This window comes from Branchiostoma lanceolatum, chromosome 1, assembly GCF_035083965.1.
Source record: "Branchiostoma lanceolatum isolate klBraLanc5 chromosome 1, klBraLanc5.hap2, whole genome shotgun sequence".
Lineage (NCBI taxonomy): Eukaryota > Metazoa > Chordata > Leptocardii > Amphioxiformes > Branchiostomatidae > Branchiostoma > Branchiostoma lanceolatum.
The window spans coordinates 26,495,413-26,518,694 of record NC_089722.1 but is presented as its reverse complement, the minus strand read 5'-3'; the positions used below and the strand labels follow the sequence as shown (position 1 = coordinate 26,518,694).

Genomic DNA, 23,282 nt, shown 5'->3' with positions numbered 1-23,282 from the left:
GTGTTTTTCAATGGGAGTTTTGTCTAGTCGCATTAGGAATATGAATTTTTGAACAGTACTTACATGTGTGAAGTAGGGAAATAGGTTTTCTACAAGCTTATACTGTTCATTTCTTTCTTTAGTATATAATTCACATTCTACCACAAAATGACATTCGTCTTCTATTCTATTCCTAGTACAATGTTTACATAATCGTTGTTCTAGAGGAGTGCGGGTATGTCTTCCCGTTCCAATATGCAGTTTGTGGCAGCTAATTCTTAGTCTTGTGACTGCATTCCTGTCCCTCATATTTGCATTACTTACATGTAGATATTTTTCTTCATTATATATAGTTTTAAATAATCTATATGATCTCAACTTATTTTTGGCAGCCCCACCTTTGTTGTCGTTATGTATCTGCTTGTTATAGGTGGTAAGTTTCTTCAAACTATCAAAAACATGTACTCTAAAACTACAAATTGTGTCAAACATAGTCATGGTCTCACTGGATCATATGTTACGCATAGCGGTGTCAAACAAGGTTGTAATTAAAGCCCAGCGTTATTCAACTTATTTATTAGTGATATTACAACCGTCTTTGACAATGAATGTAAACCACCAATTATACATAATAAGCACATTCCATGTTTATTATACGCAGATAACTTAGTTATTTTTTCCGAACATAATCGTTAATAACATAATCCGAATAATGAAAAGTCAAAATGCCAATTTAGCCAGGAAGGAAACCTTAATTATACACCATAGGGTGCCTTGGGCTGTTCCAGGCCAAAGTTTGTAACAAGCCAGCTCAAGTTCCTGTGCGTCTCTCAGAAGCCCTCTAGCATTGCTCGAAGGCCGAACCTGCTGATTAGCCTGGAATCCAAACCTATTATAGCTCCCGAGTCTCCTCTCCGCAAATAGTATAATAGAGCTATAATAGGTTTGGATTCCAGGCTAATCAGGATAGTTTTAATAATTAGATACCATAGGGTGCCTCAGGCTGTTCCAGGCCTAGTTTTGTAACAAGCCAGCTCAAGTTCTTTGCGTCACGTACCCAGAAGCCTTCTAGCATTGCCCGAAGGCCGAACCTGCTGACAGGATAGTTTTACTAAGAATGTTTTCCACACTTCATAAAATGTTTCTGTCAATGGCACAATTTACAGGATTTTCGTGTCAATAGCAAAATTCTATCATCATCAGCTGAAACGGTAAGGATGTTCCTGTCAATAGGATTTTGTTGGTGCTATTGACAGGGTATTCCTTCTGAATAACATCTCGTGATCCTATCAACTCTAACCCTGAGGATAATCCTGTAAGATGGTGAAAAAATAAGATATATTAACGAATTCCTGAACAAGAATAATTGATTTGAATGATAAACAAATGGATGTTAAAAAAAGAACACCCTGGCCGGGATCATGGCGAACCCTTGGCCCCTTGTGCCGACCACTCTAGCAACTGAGCACCGATCCTTTGAATGGATGTGTACCGATCTAAAGCTATTCTGTGCCTCCTGTCACGGTAAGACTTTGCACCATCGACAAAAACATTCTGCCAATAGCCATGCCCTTGTTTCGTAACGTTCATCAAAGTGTAACTTGATAACCAATTTTAAGATATCAAACACACTTTCTACTAGTGTCTAAACACTGAAGATCGATCCAGACATTCAACACTTGATTTTGTTCAACTTTATTGATCTAACACAAGTGTGTATGCATTTTCTAAACAACGTGCATTTTTGAGTGTTCTACTGTTGGAACGTAATAAAATTGTGGACTGAACTGTCGTAAACTTTCAGATTTAAGAACGTATGTCGCTCTTTTGTCTGACGTAATTCAGCGTACACTATTACAAGTACCAGGATCAACAATATACCTAACACGACTGCAAGTTATCGACAGATTAGATTGCATGGTTTATTTACACAAAGTGAGGATAAATACATACACACACATATATGTATGATCATGTATACACAAGCTATATGATAATATTTACTATTTTTTACACAGCCAAGAAATTTATTCCACCGACGTTTCCGTGACCATCTGTCACCTTCTTCAAGGCAATTCTGGTTCACATAGTAATTCAGAACAGGTGTTGCTGCTTATATATATTAATGAGATGCATTCCCAAAGTATTTACATATGCACAATCACAAGGGATGACATCATTATGCGGTCCCAAACGTACAGAAGTGTAACACATTCACAACTATCGATCAAAAAAGCAATGCAACGATTATCATCTATTTCTTAAGGATGCGGTCCCAAACGTGACTGAGTCTATATCCCCCTCATCACGGCTATACATTTATACAGCTTTGATTCACGATGATTTTCTGAAAAGCTGATAAAGTCCTTTTCGCAGGTTATTATTGTAATAACCATATATGATCGGGTTTATGCCGCAGTTGGCGAAGGCAATGCAGTGTATACTTGGGAACACGTAGTGGTACATAATGATGACAGTGTCGTTTGTCAAGTTGGCGAAGAAGGAAACAACCGTTAAGATGTGTAAGGGTAGCCAGGACAGCGCAAACACGACCACTACTATTAACAACATCCTGATGACCTGGAGTTTCCTTTGTAGGTGAACAGATTGTGACTGTGCGGCAGTCGGTATGTGGGTGGTGACGGTGTCTGACCGGGAGTTGTACGACACGTAAAGCTCGTTACTGTTCACGGCTGGTGCTCTGTTTCGGCTTGCTCCGGGATTGGGTCTGTACCAGAGTCTCCTGCTTATTCTCACGTACAACACAGCAACGACGGACAAGGGGATGAGGTAGCTCGTGGCAAATAGGCTGAGCGCGTACCCTGCGTGGTAGTAGGGTCCTGGCCAGACCTCGTCACAGGTTGTCATTACTTGGCCGTCTGACGTGTAGACACCTGCAGACACAGCGAAATTTATTCAACCCCATCAAACTGCGATAAAAAGACAACCAGACAGACAAAAAATACATCTCCGTTAATTAGTCTTTTTCATTGACTCCATGGCCTGGACTGTCATGTCTGATTAATGGTGGGGTCGTGTGGCGTAACGGCAGGATTTCCGACTCAGAACCAAGGGGTTCCGGGTTCGAATCCCTGCTTTGGGAAAAAAGGCACTTAACATGATTTTCCCCACTCCACCCAAGTGTAAAAAATCGGGTACATTATGTGTGTGGGTCACAACATCAGCAATAGCTGCCTGTGTCCCACGTGTATTGCACTGTTGCAATTCCAATAAATCCAAATCCAAAATCCATTAATGACTTAGCTCTAACACCCTGAAGTCTACTTCTTGCAACTTCGGCATTGTGGTTATCATTTCACTCACTAACACCATAGGCCATGCCACTCAACTGACTAACACCAACGTAAACAGACACGCCAAAAAAGCCCCCCTCTCACTGGACCCGAGGCACGCTGCGTCCTAAACTGGATTTGGGTTTCCCTTGACTATAAAATAGGAATAAGATTAAAACCGTACAAGTATGACCAAAAAGACAGCAAAACACACAAAGCTTAAAAAGATTCGTTTCTGTCCATGAAATTCGTTGAGTGTCAATTCGATCGGCCGCAGCGACGCCGCCAGCGTGCTGCGGGTCCAGTGGGAGGGGGGCTAAACAAAGACTCCGTGTACGTGTAGTAAAGGGTGTTGACTGAACCTTGGTAGGTTGTGCTGGTTAAGACGAGGCCCTCTGGCACGGATGTACCCGCCGCCGCGACCCACACGCCGACTAGGATGTACCTCAACCCTGCCATGGTGACGCCCGAACTGGTGGGGTGGACAACTGCGTAATATCTGAAGCATAAAATGTATCAATGGGTTATGCGTATTCATCTATTTTCACAGCGCTAAGTAATAGCTTGGTTTTAGCAACAAAACTCAAGAAAATACTCTTAATTCTAATTGTAAAACGCCCAACCACCTGATATCAAATTTGAAGTCATTTGAGCGTCCAAAAAGATGATAGATCTCTCAATAGTCATTCAATGATCTCAATGGTCTTTCAAAGGTCTTTTAATGGTCTTTCGATGGTCTTTCGATGGTCTTTCAATGGTCTTTCAATAGTCTTCAGGGTCTTCAAATGACCTCACAATATCATTTCAGTGATGTCAATGATTTTGAGTCAATCATTGGTTGCCGAATTTTTCATTTCATTTATTTATTTTACCAATGGATACACTCAGGTCTCGAGCTCCAGCCTGACCTGTCTTCGCCCTATGGAAATTAAGCATTTGTTCCTTAGAACAGGTGATTTCGTATCTGCCAGATGGGAATATCACGGGTCGTTGCGTCCTCCTTAACACTAAAGCTACACCGACGCAATAACCACAACACCGCGCATCGCAATGCTGTACATGTACATCGATGGACCACAAACTGTCCCGGCATTCCTTGCGGTAAACAAGCTGTGACGGAATAATGTTTCAGGGCCAGTATCTACCATTTTGTTGGTTCAACAGTTGTGTGACGTCTTACCTGTCAACAGCGATGGCGATCAGCGTGAAGACGGAGGCAGACACACACATAATTTGGACCGTCAGAAACGTCTTGCACATGACGTCACCAAACGGCCAACCTAGGAACATGCAGACGGAAGACTTACTGGTTCACCTCGCCTATCCCTTAGACTTATTGACTTTATTGACATAATCACAGAAAAGTACAGGCAAGAATATAAGGTACTAAGTAAATGTATCTATCACCTTGCAGACTTTGCGCTACGATTCATTGAATAAGTTAAGGCCATCTGTACATGGTCTTACTGACAGAAAAAAATTATGACTGCTAGCTCCGCCATAGAAAGTACCTATTACCAAAACTAGCGCAGTCTGGACTCTCCCTGCCCTTCTTATTCTAATGTTGAGAACAGACATATACCTCAAAATCTTAAGCATTACTGAGGAATATAGCTGTTTGACACCGAACCAACCATGTTAGCATGTATTTCCTCACTTGACTCAGGAGAAAATGAGTGTCTATGGTTTGGGGTGCCCTCTCGGTAAAGCCAGAGGTCCTGTGCACATTAATTTTTTTCAATAAGAGTAGGGGTTGTTCCTGATGTGAAGGGATCAAACCTTACAATCTGGACTTACACAGCTAGTGCTTAACGTACAAAACTGTTGCTTTAGGATGATCTATCGGTTGTCCGATACAAACAAACAAATTAACAAACAAAACAAACGAAAACAAACCAGCAGCCTACTTGTCATGATGCTGTCCGCCAGGCTGAACGGTAAGCAGAAGACTCCGACCAGCAGATCGGCCACGGCCAGATTGGTGATGAAGAAGTTCGTGACTGTCCGCAAGTTCCTTTTGAGGACCACTACCAGGATGACCAATATATTCCCGACCACACAGAGCAGGAAGATGGACAGGTACACCAGCACGAAGACCACGACAACGGCCGCGCCCTGTCTGTATTTGTCGTAGAAGAAGCGCTCGCCATTCCAGGTGTAGTTGTGGTCGCTAAGGTCTGAGATATTTGAAATGTTCGGGCTCGTTTCACTCGCCATGTTTGGTACAATCGTTTCTCCTATCCCGGGGAAACACTTTGTCTTTGAGTTGAAACGGTCATCAGCAGCTGAAACGGTAAGGATGAACCATTGAAGGGACTACACACGATCGAGATGAATTGATAGCTCCTACATCTAAGCCCCCCTCTCATTGGGATGCAAGTAATTGGCGACTTGTTTCTAATGGCAGTCGCCAACTGGTTTCCCACATGTTGACAAGTATTTTCCACGCCGTTTCCAATGAACGCCAATTCGTCTCCTGCAGTGGCGATTTTTTTGGGAGTTAAGAAAAAAAATCGCAAATGGTGACTGGACTAGTTGCAAACTAGTTGCAAACAAGTTTCCAATATAGCCCCCCTATTTGGAACCATTAGTCGCCAATAGGTCCACATCAGTCGCCAAAATGTGTCATTTATTTTGTAAAAAAGTAATAAATCAGTTTCAAGGTTTGTTGGCTCTAATAAATCTAAAAATTTATATTATTACACTGATTCACACATACATGATACAAAACACATAATAAAGTGAAATCTGGTATATCGTTCGTGTCAGTTCGTTTTGGTAATTTCTGTCACTGTAAAAGTAGTCTAACGTTTTGCTTATATTTTACAATATGTTAATCATGTTGCGCCAAGTTTCATATGTGAACATCCTTTTATCACCGTTAATACTTTTTGATGCGTCTTAGTCATTTTACAGTATTTTTGATTCAGTACCAACTACCAACACTGCGGTTTCAGATACCCTGCTCTGCAGGGCATCATTTGCAAGTGCGTCACGCGTCAGTGTGAGTGCTGGGGGAAACTAGTCAGAAATTTAACAAGTCGTCGCCACTTAAGTCGCCAACTAATTGCATCCCAGTGAGAGGGACATTTTCGGCAACAATACGGCCGGTGTTCACTTGACAATTGCACGATTTCATAGGCGGGATCGGCCAACGTTCGCAGGTCACCGAGCCCGATCCAATATGGTAGGATAAACTTTCAGGTGAAAAACTCGCTGGACTCTCTGACAACTTAACAATTAGGCGACCTTCCGGCGATTACCACATGATTCGGCCGAAGCTCGCTGAAATATGAACTTCGAATTCACCGATATCAGACGTTTCTGAATATGGGCACAGAAGATCCCCAGCAGTTGAAAATGAGGAAAGAATTGTAAATACGATAGCTTCAAAATTAAAAAAAAAAACTGTATGTCACACAAAGATGAAAATTCACCATTAAAATGACAGTTAACTGCACACAAATAAACATTGTATAACTTAAATACTTTTGGCTCAACTCGTATCCAAACCCCTCCCTAAATAGAATAAGTACACAGCCCTTCTTCCAACTTTGCATTGAAAACAGTGGAAATTACTGTAGGAGCATAATTTTCCAGAGAATGAACCCCAGCCTAGCGCCTGTTTTTGCATCTTGATAAATGAGAGTACTGTCGTATCAACCCGTCCAAGAAGCCAACACTAATCCCCTAGAAGACATAGGATGGTGCTGCATGTACAATGCAAATGCTGCGATCAAAATGGATGATATGTGATGGCGTCCCGCAATCTCCCTCGCCAGATATTCGGTTAGGTGATCTTTCTTAGACACGGGGTCAACACCCTAAGGGTGTCGCAGGTCGCGTAATCCGTTTACATACCCAAGGTGAGCGTTTGTTGCTTGCAATGGTGCTCTCCTTGGTACTGAAATACTTGTCAGTTTGTTGGACATGGTTAACGGCATACTTCATCTATCTACAAAGGTTTCTCATGTACTAATACATGAACGAATGAATGAATGAACTTTATTGCTCGACAGTTGTACATGGTACAATGTATGGCAACAATAACAAGACAATCAATACAATGAGTACTTAACTAATCTATTCTGTAAACTATAACTACTAGAATATGGGCGTAAATGGCGTACTGATATAGTATTACTATGCCTTTCTGTCTGTTACAATACATGCTCTCTTTTGCAAAGCGTTACATATGTATTGGCCTAAGAACTTAGATATGGTGTCGGGGCATGACATAAGTAGATTAAAAATGTCTGTGTCTGCCTTTGGTAAGGGTTTACTGGATTTACATGACATCATATTCATCAATTTTCGTCTATCTACAGTATATGCGGGGCATGACATTAGGAAATGATATTCATCTTGACATGAAGGACATCGTCTCTGGTTGGATGCTATATTATGATATCGGCCTTTTTCTATTTCCAAGCAGTGAAAACTTGTTTTTAATTCAGTTATGTTGACTATAAAGGATTTATTACGAATTGATGAAAGGTAGTTTTCCGATGTGAAGTCAGTTTTGACTTGAGAATAAGTTTTTAGTTTACTGCAGCTCCTTAGTTCTTGTCGCCAACCAGAGAGAAATGTATCCTTTAAACGTTCTTTGAATATGTTTCCAAAATGTTTAGCATCAACCACGGGGTTTAGACAAATATTTCGGAAACCATGCCTGCACAAAATATCTTGAACATGGACAATGCAGTCTAGTTTTTGTTCTACTGCAGTATCATACGCTTTCTTGACAATTCTATCATTGAATCTATTATACGTATAGCCCGCTTTATCCAATAGGACTCATATGCTCAATTCAACTTGTCCATTTTAAGTCTGTCATTTGGACAGTGAAATTGTTTCTGATTAACAAATCAGACACTGCCATGTCAAATTTTGTTCTACAAAGGCTGTTGAGTTCAGAAGTTGTTTTTTTGTTCCGTTCTAGTGTGGGTGCACTAATTCACAATGACGGACAAATGTTGACCCCGATACAGGGGAACGCGCCGGGCCCCTGATTGGGCCGGGTCTTTCCGAAAGCTTTGCAGCACGTCCTGATTACCGGTGATAGACAGGCACTTTACACGCCGTACATTCTATAATTGTAGTATTTGGTGCGGGAAAAACCCGGGGAGATTTGGAGGATTACTTCTAGTGTAGTCGTGTGTAATAAGACTTGGAGATTATCTCAGAAGTGAGGGATGAAACACATCCCTGTTGCCCCATGACGAATTGTTCTCTTCACATGGAGTGTGATCACAATAATTGCCGGATTGGTACAGATTTATACAGACTTCGGGAAGACCCAGCCCTCTGATTTCAACATCGAGTTTGCTCCAGATCGTGTGATAAACGAGACTGAACATGATGATGATTTTACTCTAGGTGGAACTAACATGTGTGCCCTGAAGCTGTGGGCTGTTATTGAAGAGAAGTTAGCTAGCAATTCGCTACATCCGAATCATACACCTTTGCAGGCATGGGACTTAACAAATGCTAAAACATCAGATATTTGATTATTTCTCTTTTGTATACAAGCAGAGGCAGCCAGCCCAGGCTAGACGTTCTTGACTTGTAACCGAGGTGTTCATTCGAGAGTCCAAGAATAAACTTCGTTGCCCTCCGCTGAACTCCCTCGATAAAGGCTGTGAGATTACGTGATGCTGGGCTCCATACTGGCGAGTAATATTCTATACACTTCTGACGAGAGAAAGGTACATGTACAACGTTTTCCGGATATCAGTGTATCAGAGGAGCATACAAAATATATCAAATACAAAATATACCAAATGTATATTGTTACTCTCACATATGATTTGATGTAATCTTACACGCAAAAGACTTGTCGATTCCCATCTTTTAAACCCAAAAGAAAACATATAACTCACCAGCAGTTTGCTGTCAACCGTTGAGTATCTGTCACAGCCTCCAACAAAGTCTTGAGCTTGCTTGCTTGCCTGCTTTGGATTCAATGTCTGGAAGTCCACTGCGTCTCCAACAAAGATATGCTCATAAAATCCAATTAGAGTCTTTCTTGTATTCTCATATCATTTCCAGAGCCGTTATTCTATTATCATGAACCTGTTGGCTGCTACCACTTAACGACGTTTGAGCGACCAAAGGTTTGACAGACCTCTCGACGAATTTCATAGATCAAGAACGATGTTTTAAACGTTTTATGTGTTTTGTTGTCTCTTAAGGCATACTTTTACATCTTGAAATCAAATGTTACCAAAATCCAATTTCGGTCTCTGCAGATAGCTCAGCGATTGCCGTCTAGTGGAAAGACAGAGGCTATAAAACGTTATTTAATGAAAAGAAATTCTCTATTCAACCTTCGCCGACAAGGGGATAATAAAATGCGCTTGGGGCTTCCCATCAGGGGTGTTCTATTTTATTAGAAATACGTCAATTGCCCGAACCATGACGTCCGGACCCGAACATTCCGACAATCAAACGATTGTCTCTGATTGTCTGGTAGATAGTCTCGATGTAAAGGAACTAACGTACTCAATTTCAAACACTGATCCGGATATCCCTGCCTGCGGTGAATTTCGAGATATCTGGACGGCGGCGGATTTTATCGGCGCCATAAATAAGGACTTTTATTGTGTAACAGTGGGGGTTCGCTCCTTTGATTTGTTACAATTGTTGTATCAAGTCCGATCTATATGCAGTTTTTAGGGCCTAGGCATGTCCGGGTAGCAAACGGCGTCTAAACAGGAACATTATGGTCGTAGGAATGATTTTCCCAGATATGTCGGGACTGTAACGTCACCCATGACATCTCAAAAGTATTCGTACTAGACCTCGGCGGAAGTCCCCGAAACGTTCAGCGCGGTAAAGTGGAATGAAAGCTATTTTGAGGGGTTGTGGCCCAAGTACTATCACTGTGCAAAATATGAGCCAAATCGATTTTTTCTACCCTGAGCACTATTGTTTGATCCTCACAGACATTTGCTTGTATGACAATGTTTGAACGTAACGCAGCACAAAATAAATCAAGCTACAGGAAAATTTTAGGATATTCAGACATTTATAAACACGATTTAGTCACTGATAAAACAATGTTATCTGAAACACCCGACCGAGTCTTCCGAGAATTTCATTCATTTATTTTCTATTACTAGTAGAACCACTCGTAAATTGACCTATTACTAGTAGCCAGATAGCAAGTTGAGCGTGTAAATGAAGCGAAGGATTATGTTAATTGTCACTATCCATGTGGGAGAGTCCGGAGAGTGTGTTTCATGACTAATATTCACAGACAACGCGTTGGTCCGCTTTAACACACGGATTTCCTAAACTCAATAGTTACTTACCCTTAATGCCTTATCTTATCGTGATACCTAGTATTCTCTTAATTTGTCAAGAAAATTATATTCTCACCGCGTTTGTGACTTTATTTGTTTGTGGTTTCGTTTTTTAACAGCATAATATATCGATGAATATGCTATGAAATTTAGTATGATTAGGTGTAGATGAATTAAAATAGAAGATAAGTCCTATCATGAGCCTCCTAGTATTTTTCAATGGTATTGTATAACATAGCGTACATGTATTATGACGAGAGAAAGGTACATGGACAACGTTTTCCGGATATATCCGGATGTCAGTGTATCAGAGGATCATACAAAATATACAAATTAAATACAACATATACCAAATGTATATTGTTACTCTCACATATGATTTGATGTAATCTTACATGTAAAATACTTTCCCATCCTTTAAAACAAAAAGAAAACTCACCAGCAGTTTGCTGTCAACCGTCGAATATCTGTCACAGCCTCCAACAAAGTCTTCAGCTTGCTTGCTTGCTTTGGATTCAATGTCTAGAATTCCACTGCGCCTCCAGCGTACATGTATTTTGACTTGTAACGTTGATCATATTCATTCCATGTGTTTGCAAATAGATAGACCATCTGAATTCCTACGTAATGCTGAAAAATCCCCCCTGAGAGACAAAATTTATTTTAATTCAAAATATTGTGAAGTGCTGATACATGGAATGACTTACCAGAGTCAGTAGTAATGCCAATGGCACCCAGTGTGAATACTTTTAAGGAAAGATTGGACTGTCACATGAAACAACATCAAGTAATGTACGACTACAGAGCTCAGGACCATCCCCAGAAACCAGAGATGACAGTGAGATGAATCGAACAGCGGCCTAAACTGGAACCGGAGTTCCTACCTGGCGGAATTAACTCTACTATAATTTATTGACCTGTCAAAGTCATCTGGTGAAGATTCTGTATTTGATAATGAGTCAGCAGTTCAGCACAGATGAAAAGGGGCACGCAATAGGCAGACAGCACTAGCCTAGATGCCAGACCCCCAATCTTTAAAATATCTCTCAAAGGATAGATATGTTAGAGATTGAGGGTTTGGCATCCAGGCTAGCACAGGACAGTCGGACGACAGGAATATAGAGGACAGGGTGTAACTGTGAAATAAAGATCGTTCCTCGGCAACGGCAGGTCTTTCCTCACTTCATCCCGAAGTCCGTTCTATTGTGGTGTCTCATGTTTTGAAGAGGAAGTATTACTGTAGTTGCTGTAATACTTTCCCTATCTCTATCAGCCGACTACATGCAGAGCACCTCAGGCAAGCATAAAAGAAGAGGAAGGTTAAAAACCTAATGGTTGTTTCGTTCCATACATTTCAATGAGTGCCCTTACATCAATAACACCAAGTCTAGCGTAGCGTCAGCATTGACAGCTGTGCTTTGTCATTCAGGTTTAGTGTTTACATTGAGCCATTAGCTTTGCCTTGTCACCAAAACGTTCCTAAGTTCCAATTAACTTGTATGAAATATGTGTTTCAAAGGTAGGTGTGTTATGGATTGAATGCTTAATGTATGATGATATTCACCTTCATTTAACTTCCGATGCAAGTAACAAATTACTGTTATTTACAACTTTGGAATCATGGCAGTTTTTAATCAATTAAGTAAACTAGAAAGGCAACATTTTCGAGAAAATGTAGGATATCCCCTCCCATTACCTACACCTGAAATAAACTACGCACAAAAAGTTTGGAAACTTTACTTTGATTGATCATATTTCCGTTATTTCTTGATCAATTTCAGTGCATTATATATCGTTGGAAAGCCTGTGTAATTTCCTTTCCTATGATACCCAATTCATTATAATTGGAGCGAGCACTAGGCCTGCTTACGCGAGTGGGTTGTAGAAAAAAATGGCCCAAATTTCCATGCTAGTGTCAAACACTCAGCGCAGCGCCAAACCCATTTGTGGTAGTGTTGTCCACATCGTGAATGGATCAGTGTGTGGAGGAATGTTATGTTCACAGCTACAGATAAGAGTAGATTTATTTAGACTGTTGGATGGGGAGAACCCTACGCTTACTGTTGCACAAATAGACTGATTGGTTGTTTTGTTGGAGTCAGTGTCATGGTGTGGGGCTGTACAACGTTACCTGCCAGAGTAAAAACCAGGTTAATCAACCTAAGCAACCTCGATGTGTCCAGACATAGAGACACCATTCTCACTCCAGTCACATTTCCAAGATCCTTACCTATGCAATATGCAAGATCTGCAAGATGATGGTGCACGTCCATACAGAATGAGAGTCATTTCAGACCACCTCCAGGATGCAGGAATACAGAGGATAGCATGGCCCTCCTGCAGCCCAGATCTCAACACAATTGAACACAGTGTCAGACTCTGTGATAACTGATCAGCTTGGGCAAGCTGTGCATACAAGAATGATCAACAGAACAACACTGGTCGACCTGCGACGACTCCTTGTGGAAGAATAGCCAGGGGCCGCGTAACAAAACTGGTGACAAGCATGAGGAGGATGTGCCGGGCTGTGGTGACAGTGCATGGCTTGGGTACTCAGTATTAAGCCACCTTCATCATAACTGAGGCTCCTTTATGCATTTTTTTGTTAGGATGAAGACTATCCTTGGCTTTCATATTAATGTGTTTTGTTACCTCGTACAAAAGCCACGCGCTGCCAGCAGAAGAAAAAAATACTGAATTAAGCGTTTGACATTAGTAGGGTAATCTGGGCACTTTTTTTATGTGACCTGCTCGCATAAGCAGGTCTAGTACTAGTTGCATTGATTACTATATTAAGTTTGGTATCATGGGAAAGAAAATCACAGAAGCTTTGTAATGATATATAAATCATTGAAATTGATCAAGAAATAACGGAGATATGATCGACCAAAGTTAAGTTTCCAAACTCTGAGTGTATGTCAGCCTTAGCATTTACTGTAAGGGAATTATGAAGTTTCTGCATGAATTGTGGAAAGGAGGTCTTCATTAAGATAAGTTATGTCCAGGTGTATTCAACCTTCCTTAAGATACCTACATGTGAAGTACGACATCCGTTGCATGTACCGTAAGGGAAATACAAGTTTCTGCATGACTTATGTAAAAGAGGTCCTCATTATCTTCGCCGAGTACTATAGTACTCGGAGAAGATTATGTTTTTGGTTGAGCCAGCTGTTTGGTGGGTCTTTATGTATGTCAAGATCATAACTCAAGAAACCTTCGATGAATCTTTATGATTTTTGGTAGGTGTGTGGTGGTTGTACAAAGGAAGGTCAAGTTCGAAAATGGTTTACCTAGCGTTTTCCAACAGTACTGCAGCAGACTTTTAATTTTTGTGTGTTTGTATGTAGGCAATAAAGTGACGGAAACGTTAATGGATCTTCATGATTTTTGGTAGGTGTGTAGATTGTGAAAACGGAGGTCAAGTTCAAAAATGATTCCCCTTGCATTTTCCATCGGTCCTGCAGCGGGCTTTGTGTGGATGTGTATTTGTATATGGACAACATGACTCGAGAAGCTGTAGATGGTTCTGTATGATATTTAGTGAATGGGTAGGGTTTACAGAAAGGAAGGTCAAGTTGATTATTTGGCGAAGATAATGTGTTCGTGGAACTCTAGTTAGCATATTTTATGTCCAGGTGTATACACCTTTCCAAAAGGTACCCATATCTTAAATATGACATCCAAAGCATGTACCATAAGGGAGATATAATTTTCTGCATAAATTATGCAAATTTGGTAAAAATTGGTATGATTTATGTCCAGGTATATTCCCCTTTCCTAAAGGTACCTACATCTCTAATATGGCATCCATAGCATTTACCGTGAGGGAAATACACGTTTCTGCATAAGTTATGCAAATGAAGTCCTCATAAGCATAATTTATGGGCAGGTGTATTTACCGTTCCTAAAGGTACCTACATTCTCAAATTTAACATTAGTATCATGTACAAGGTACATGTAACTTTCTGCAATACCATTAGTAGAGCTACCACCCATCTACTTGGTTTTGGCAGAAGAAGAAGAACAGGCAAGCAAAAACTGTATATTCCCTCCCTACTTGAGGGGATATAATGATGTCCTTATTTTCATAATCGACATATCAATCGGTTTTTATCAAACCTATATCTCCAAAAGGGAGAGCGTAATGCCCGTGTGACCACATGTGTCCTCCGGGGCGTCCCACGGGGAGCGCGCTCCCGGTAAACTAGGTCACCCGCCAGGAGACCTGTCAGTGCAATTTAACTTGAATATCTAGACACAATAGCAAATTGAAAGGGAATTTCAACTTCATGACCGTTCGTAAATATTTGTTAGAAAATCCACCCAGAAAAGATACATAGCTCCTTGTAGTTACAATGAATCTGTTTGATCCTTTATCCTATCAATAATAGAAAATCTAACGAATAGCTATATATAGTATTTCTGTCTGAAACGTAGGCATAAATTTTCCTCACATGATCAACAAGACGATCCCGAACAGATACTTACATAACTAGACGTTCAGACATGGGTAATATGAATACAATGAATATAAATGAGGTAATATGATTATACTTATGAATATGAGATAATATGAATATATTCAAGTTTTTGGAAAAATTCTCTAGTCTAATTCTTTAAAAATGTTTTATAAGGTGACTGCCGAGTTTTTCAGACATAGTGGGTGAAACAAAATCGCCCTTAGTTCCAATAACTCAACACAAGTTAATGGTTAGAGAATCGATAAACTAATCAGATATGACAAGTTGAAACAGCGAGTGGTGAAACAAAATCGCCCTTAGTTCCAATAACTCAACACAAGTTAATGGTTAGAGAATCGATAAACTAATCAGATATGACAAGTTGAAACAGCGAGTGTCCCACGTGCATTCACATTCTACATACTGTTGTTAGGTATTGTTATTAAGTTACCATAAATTGTGTCATATACAGTTGTGGAGAGATGAAAGTGATTATTTTCATTATGTCTGCCAGCAAAGAAAATATCAAGATGACAGTAGTAAGAGTCTTTATCCTTGCGTCAACAGACACTTTCGCAACGTATCGTGACTGACATAACCATATACTAGGGAGGATATAGGAGATTCTTTTTACACAACCAGGTAATCTCACCTGCTAACGTTAAAAGTTCCAACAAAGATGAATTAGATAAAGAGTATAAAAATCCATATCACAGATTTGTTCCTTCTCTGTCTATGATTAGTTAAAAAAACTTAGACGGTTTAAAAAAAAAGCTATAGGGTGTTCGCACGTTAGAACGAACACGGCACAGCCGCCATATATGTTGGTCCAACAATAATAGTGCGACCATCACAAATTTGCATGTATTTGCAATTACACATATACACTAATCAAAATATAACTGGCAACTTCTGGGTTTGACCATCAAACATGGCGGACAATACTTACGTCATGGCCACGTGAGTGCAAACACCCTATACCAACTGATCGTATCTAAAGGTATGTTGTAGTTGCCATGGTGATGGGATCGTGAGGTGTGAGGTCCGTAAAAATCGGCTCCACTCCCTTCTCTCGCTCATGGAGCAGGAGGTAGCGTCTGACCAGGCGAGCGAGCACCTCCTGAAAAGAGTACAGCCATTGTATAAGTGACCCGCTGTTGTGATGTCACTCTCATTCAAGATGAAGATGCCAACAAAACTCTGTTTTTCATTGTTTTTTATCTATTTTTATTTCCCGGTTCCGAAGAACAATGCTGAGACACCCAAGTCCTCCTCCTTACACCATGTACCAATGACCGTTACAAAAATCCTCGGACAAACTAACCTTGTATCGCCGATTGTTCTCTGCCTTGGCTTGCAGCTGTAATGGTAAAACAACACACCAATATTCATCAACTAACATAAAGTGTGTTTTCTCTTTCTTCAATAGAATCAGGTAGCTATTGCAACAAGTCCAGGTTACAGACTCTACGGTAAACAAATGTGTACCCATACCTTGTTTTCCAGTTCGCGCTTGTATCGATGACGTAGGCAGACCTTCTCAATGACGTTGTTGTAGATGAACTTGGGATTGGGGATAAGGTTAAAGGGCACGGGTAGAGTCGTGTCGTCACGGATGTACCGCAGCATCAGCTTCGTCACTTCGAACCGCCACTCAGTCGTCTCGTTATCCTGAAAGCAAAATTCAGTTATTCAAATTAGAAAAGAAATGCCCACAAAGATATAAGCTTCTGTTTAATTTGCTTGCGCTAACAGTAATGAACATAAGAATATGTCATGTTGAATATTAGGATAGTGAAGAAAAATGGGAGCATCGTTCGTATAGCCAGGAAACCAGCTCCAGTCGTGATGTTGCAATCAACGGCACTGGCTTGTCAGTCTACGGTTCCTCCTTCTGGCTAGACAGCCACCAGCCAATCAGATACTTCCTCCTGGATGTTGTTTGATGGAAAGCTACCAACCAATCACGTTGCCGGTAACAGTCAAGAGCTAACGTGGTAAATAGAACTAAGCCTTACCGCGATCTGCTGGTAGGAGTTGCTCATCATGGCGATGAGCATGTTGAGTAGCACGACCACGGCTACCACCAGGTACAGCCCGTACAGCGCCTGTCCCACGTACATCGTCAGGGTGTGTTCCTGCAGTAGTTGCTGCCCAGTGGGGTTGGCCTGCGGGTTGGTTTCCAGGTTCAGGGTGTCTTTACTCCCAAGTCCGAACAGTGACCAAAACAGCTCCTCGAACGAGCTCGCGAAGCTGTAAAAACACGCATATTCATACATGTGTTTTACAGCTTCGCGAGCTCGTTCGTATAAATATACACACACACACACACACACACACACACACACACACACACACACACACACATATATATATATATATATATATACATAATGAATATAAGAATCAATACAATATTCATTTGTCTATATACATGTATAGAACATATCTATCTTAATGACTTCAAATGTATAAGTACATTGAGTGGAACTGTAAACTTACTCCCCAAACGCATTTTCGGTGTCACAAGTAGTCGCCGTCAGCGGAGAGGTGGCGTTTTCCTTCAGTGTGAAGCAAATATGATCAACCGCATCTCCGTAGAAGCTGTAGATTTCGTTCAGTCCCGACGAGAACGCGATGCAGACGATGAAGAAGATGATCAGGAACTTGACGATGTCCTTGACCATGTGGCTCATGGACAAGGCCAAGGGTCCGAGGAACCGGTCAAAGGTCAGCAGCGGAAGGAGCCGCAAGATGGCGACGACGCCGCCGACCGCCGTCAGGGCCTCGGCGATCAGAGTCGTGTCGTATGTGTGCCAGTAGAAGCGATAGACTTCTTGAGGCCCACCATGCTGGAATCAGAAACAAACAAACAAAAAACAAATCAAACAAACAGGTGTCATTACAACAATAGCAAATGACAACAACACAGCAAAAACTTTAACCGTGGAAGCCCCTTTTCCTTATATTCACCACTAACTATACATGTATTTGCTTTGGTTCCATCAAAATCCTAGACTAACGCAAGCTGATTGAACATAGGAGCCAATCCCCCTTCCCCCATCAATGACAGGTTTGATTAACATTACAGCAATGATGCATCGTACGATCATACATAGACATAAGAGATCCTTATAAATCTAGCCTGGTATCATCCCAGTACCGAGGAAATCCCGAGAATATCACGATAGTCTGGTACCAGGCTACAAAGACGTAGAACTAGCCTAAGGCCACAGCAAGTAATTTTTATGGATGACATCAGCACGCTCATTAATTTTTGCCTGATTTCGAAAAAACAAAAAAAACAAATTGCCCTCCGACGGTGGTCAACATGCCAAAATTGGCAAATATGTCGCAAACGTTGACAGTTTAAGGTGTTTCCTTGCATATAAATACCCAGTGTAGTTCCTGCCTGCCCATGATGGTATAATAACAAGCTGTTTTCTGCATTTGTTCTAGCAAGGACATTATATAAATAATGATTCTAGTTAATTGAGCTGTATATACAAGGTGTTTCATCGCATATGAATACCCAGTGTAGTTGCTTCAGATGATGGTACAACAAGGACTTTTCTGCATTTGTTGTACTTAGTCTATTGAGATGTATACACATCTACAAGGACAAGTTTACTGTTGAATCAAGGAGGTTTTATATTATATATTATATATGAATGAATGCAGGACTAAAAGATCTGTTGGTCATGATATCATATTTCGTCGCCTCAATTCTTGCTGAACAAGAATTATGATCTCAAAATTTGAAAATATAGGAATCCAGTTTTTTTCGACCCGGCTTGTTTTTTTCGCCCTATCTCATTGATTTTGGAGTCTGCGGAGGATGTCATCCATAAAAGTTACTTGCTGTGGCCTAACTAATATGAATGAAGCTTCTAGCAGCCGTCCAATTGGTAGGAGAGGGGCCCAATCAGCTACTGACTTCTGTGTAACACAGACGTTAGACGAAATCCTAACCTCAACATGTGAAGCTATACGCAGGAAGAAGGCGGCTAAGTAGATGATGATGATGAGCCAAGTCATTATCCCCATGGCGGACAGGCTGGCGAGAGGTCCCAACTTCACCATCAACCGCCCTTCTTCCAACAGCATCCCTGAAAACAGTAGCAAAACTACAGTTCAGTGACCCTGTACCTCATGACGTATATAGAGCTGTCGCATGTTTTATGCAGAATACTTCAACATTTACATAATATATGCAATGTCATGTTCTTAACTAAATTACACTTGTCACAAATATCAAAATTCCGTTACAAATGTGAAATTCCAAACATTTATCACCATGGAGTTGCGGCAGTTTCCTATTCATGATGCAAATTGGTCCCTTATTTGCATGTTTGGTATCTGTTTATAGTTCACCTACCATAAAGTACGGAAACATTGAAATTAAAAAATTTCATCATTAATCAGACAAATGTAAGTCCTTATTTGCATGAAATGTATCTAATTATGTACATAAATGTACATCCTTGCACCAATTGCAAATCATGGAAATCTGTTCTTCCTTACTTCAGTTATTCTCTTTGAAAGATAAGTGAGTGCCCCTGCAGTTCAAAAATTAACTGCTGGAATGACAAACCTGTACCACTTTGTCCCGACGTAAAATGCAATCCAGACCATAGCATGTCCAGGACAAGGGATACATTGAGAACACTGTTATGATACCATTTCCTCATTAAATGCAAATGTAATCCTATTTTGGATCATTCGTATTTCGTTGTATACACTATGTCTAAGCTACATACATGCCTGAAATAATGAACATCCGTTGTTACTTTATGCAGTTATCCTCTTTGAAATATTTAAAAAAAAACGGCCATGCAGTTCCATAACAAGGTGTTAGGGGACTTATTAGTAACAAACTTGCAACTAGAAATCAAAATCGTTAGAACCTGTACCTAGAATCCAGACGAAGATGATCCACTCCAGTACCGTTCCTGGGGGAGCCAGCTCACCGCCTTCAGGTCCGGTAAAACCGACTTTTTCTGCCCTGAATAAAAAATAGTATATGTATAATGTATAAATTATATGATATGATTCTTATTTGTTGTGTCAACTTGAGTGTAACGTTAACGTTAACAATTTTTAGCTCTTTGATAAGACAAAATATACTTACATGTAGTAATATACGGAAATGCTGTATTCTGATATGTGTCGCTACATACTAAAATGTATGGATTACTACTGAAACAGTAATGAATATAAACTGAAATGTACTGAAATATACCGGCTGAGATGCACTGAAACTAAAACTAAATGACAAATAGCAGTATTGTCTAATTAGGCACCATAGAGGCATTCGGCTTACCTCAACACGACAATGATGATGAAGGTCAGAACGGAGGCCAGGTACATGGCAAACCTGACCGAAGGTGTGCGGACGAAGCGCCCGGGACTAGATATGGGTGCCAGCAGGTAGATCAAGGCCAGGATCGGGGTGAGCAGCATCAACACGAAGCCGCGGAGGTACTCGGCCATGTTGGTTGCCGGCTTGAAGTACTTTCCGGACCCGTACCAGCACTCGTTCACCAGACGCTGACTCCACTGTTGTGCTACAAACTACGGAGCAAAAGAAAGTCGTTATGATGCTGTGTCGAAATTTTGAAAATCAATGGAGGAAAGGCTAATAGTGAGGTACAAAATGTATTGTGCGCGTCTGTGTGCGAGCGTGTGTGTCTGTCTGTGCGTTCGTGTGTGCTTGCGTCGGTGTGTCGGTGTGTGTGAGAGAGTACGCGCGCGCGGGGGCGTGTATGTATGTTTGCTTGCCTGCATGTCCATATCTTGTCCAACATACCCTCTTTTGCTCGTGGTCTACGGCCATGTCCAGTCTTGACAGCTGCATCCGACAGTTGTCATCGTGTATCAAAGGTGAGACTTCGTCTTCGCAATTCAAAATGGCCGCCGCCTCGTCTCGGTTCCGAACTTGGTCGAGTAGATCGACGCTCAGACTTCGGCATTCTTCGGCCATCTCCGCATAGACTTCTTGCACTTCGGGTGCCCTCGCCCCGGCGTCGTCCAATCTCGTGCTGAGTACGAAGGCCCGACGGAGAGGGTCGTCGTTGGTCAGGAGGATGTAGTACGGGCTGATCAGGCCGCGGTACAGGTTTAGACAGGCGTGGTCACCGTGGCTGAGGACGCCGGGGTCAGGGATGAACCGTCCCTGGTCCACCAGGACCTTGATGAGAGGAAGGCTGTTCTTGTGACTGGCGAGAACGATCGGCGTCACCTCAGACGGGAAGGTGGCGGACGGGAATCCGTCCTGAAAGAAAGATGGGTTAGACTTTGTACAACAAAAATGTACATAGCTTATGTCCACATTTTCGTTTATTTCCAGTCATAAAAGACTGTATGCCCCGCCCCGAGGTGTATACGGTGACGAATAGCCTGGTCGGTACTAGAGTTCATAGCAGGTCTCTGGGCCTTTTTTGGACCAAATAGTAGCACGCTGGCTGCAAAAACGTCCCAGTACAAAAAGAAGTCATCAGCAAATGTGTATGATAAGGCAAAAAAAGGCCCTTCTATGGAGGCTAATAGAAACCATCGAGGTGAGGCAATAGCCCTTTATTGTCCATGATATAGTATTTATAAGTGCGATGTGAAATAAGTTTTGTTTACGTTTTCGGTGGAATATTTCAGGAGCTCCTGAACAGCAGCCATGTCCTCCTTGTCCACAGCGTACATCAGCGCCTCCCCCGGCTTGGCGCCATACTGCAGAAGCACTTTAGCTGTTTCAAGATGACCTGTCAATTAATGGGAAGAACAGTAGGCTGACAAAGGGTTTCGCTACCAAAACTTTATTTTTCATGGTGCAAAGCTTAGCTTCTTGGAATATAATACTGTACACACAAAAAGTATGTTTCAGAAAATCTTAAAACTAAATCTTAATTTATCTTCCAAAAAGGCTATCATACTGTTAACTGTCTTGGGTCTCTAAAGTGAGACTTTATATTATGATTGACAGCTATATTATTACACACGGAACGTTTTCCAGTTTATCATTTACCCCAAGAAATATCCCTTCCAAGTATAGAGCGCGAAAGAGTGACTCTGGCAGCTGTTAAGAACAAACATTGAGTAGTGCACAATGAAACAGCCTGAAACACCGAACGTAACAAATTTTAAAGATGGCTGACACCGACCGAACAAGAGCGCGTTGCCCTTTACTACTGACAGCAACGAACAATTAAAATGAGGAAGTGACGAATACCTGCGTCGACAGCCAGTTCCACTGCAGATCTTCCAAGCGCATCCCTGCTGTTCACGTCAACGTTTTTACTCAGCAGGCCGTTGACCGTGTCTGTGTCTCCTGAAGCGGCGGCTGAGAGGAGCTGTTTTTCTTCCATGCTCAGCTGTGCCGCTCTCGGATCGTCTCTGCTCTTGTCTTGTTGGTGGTTGATTTGTCCCTCCATTTCTATAGAAAGTTTGAGAGTTGTAAGTAACGTTAAACCGGCATCGAGCAAAATTAAGAAACTTACAAATGTGCAACAAAGACTTGACTAGTCAGGATATCACATATACGTTGTCAAATCAAACAGTATGTTCTAATAACACAAGAGAGTTATAAAAATGTAAGGTGAACTATACATTCAAAGTAAAATATCACGTTGATACAATACACAGCATCTATATTTTCTTACTATAAGGTTTGGTTATGTTTTACCTGAATTAGCGGTAAAGGCTGCCATCGGAAACAAGTGTCAATTTCGAAGAAGATTACTTTCTCCCCACACAAACAAACCGACACACATCTCTGCGTATACAATTATGCTGATAATTCACTTAGGCGTTGCCTGTTTTACAAACAACAGAATAATCGTCCTAACAACGACCTACAAAGAGGACGTATCTCCACATTTGTTATGAGGATCTTTCCGCTTGATTTAATAGGTATCTAGATCATCACATTCTACAATGGTGTCAAAGTTTCTGTTAAGTCAGGTAATATGTCTCCACCAATGACAGAGAAATGTTTTAAGAACGAACAGTTGGATCCTAACAGATTCCGTAAATACATGTATCTAGTGTTTGTTTGTGATTATCAGATGGGGAACTATTGACCAGGACAAACCGGTTTTTGTTAGTCAGGCATGAATACACTAATAGGGTCTATGTGTCACAAAACCGAGGTAAGTGCATCTAATGATAGATGTTTATCTGGGTCGCTGCATATTGGCAAATAAGAAGAAGAAATGTTGCATAGTGACAAAATGATAGGAAACGTAAACAGT

The 23,282-nt window shown here is 41.2% G+C and overlaps 2 protein-coding genes across 2 annotated transcripts; both read right to left on the bottom strand.

The window, feature by feature from the left end:
* Positions 1 to 1,722: 1,722 nt before the first annotated feature.
* LOC136445385 (neuropeptide FF receptor 1-like) lies at positions 1,723 to 4,546 on the bottom strand. Its single transcript, XM_066443367.1, has 3 exons — positions 4,453 to 4,546; positions 3,635 to 3,771; positions 1,723 to 2,873 (listed from the first exon to the last, which is right to left on the bottom strand). Exons 1-3 carry the CDS (start codon positions 4,530 to 4,532, stop codon positions 2,314 to 2,316), a joined length of 777 nt encoding a protein of 258 aa, XP_066299464.1. The 5' UTR covers positions 4,533 to 4,546; the 3' UTR covers positions 1,723 to 2,313.
* Positions 4,547 to 14,615: 10,069 nt separating this feature from the next.
* LOC136445376 (short transient receptor potential channel 4-like) lies at positions 14,616 to 22,479 on the bottom strand. The gene is made up of 11 exons (XM_066443355.1): positions 22,262 to 22,479; positions 21,670 to 21,794; positions 20,849 to 21,313; positions 20,363 to 20,613; positions 19,953 to 20,044; positions 19,012 to 19,148; positions 17,542 to 17,891; positions 17,058 to 17,292; positions 16,534 to 16,710; positions 16,364 to 16,399; positions 14,616 to 16,159 (listed from the first exon to the last, which is right to left on the bottom strand). Exons 1-11 carry the CDS (start codon positions 22,461 to 22,463, stop codon positions 16,034 to 16,036), a joined length of 2,196 nt encoding a protein of 731 aa, XP_066299452.1. The 5' UTR covers positions 22,464 to 22,479; the 3' UTR covers positions 14,616 to 16,033.
* Between the last annotated feature and the right edge of the window lie 803 nt (positions 22,480 to 23,282).

Coding starts and splice junctions, on each gene's coding strand:
- LOC136445385 (XM_066443367.1), bottom strand. CDS start 4,532: ATGTGCAAGACGTTTCTGACGGTCCAAATTATGTGTGTGTCTGCCTCC. Junction 3,772..4,452: donor ATCGCCATCGCTGTTGACAG/GTAAGACGTCAC, acceptor TTTATGCTTCAG/ATATTACGCAGTTGTCCACC. Junction 2,874..3,634: donor AACCAGCACAACCTACCAAG/GTTCAGTCAACA, acceptor CTGTGTCTGCAG/GTGTCTACACGTCAGACGGC.
- LOC136445376 (XM_066443355.1), bottom strand. CDS start 22,463: ATGGAGGGACAAATCAACCACCAACAAGACAAGAGCAGAGACGATCCG. Junction 21,795..22,261: donor GGAACTGGCTGTCGACGCAG/GTATTCGTCACT, acceptor ATTAATTGACAG/GTCATCTTGAAACAGCTAAA. Junction 17,293..17,541: donor ACCGAAAATGCGTTTGGGGA/GTAAGTTTACAG, acceptor GTGTTTTTACAG/CTTCGCGAGCTCGTTCGAGG.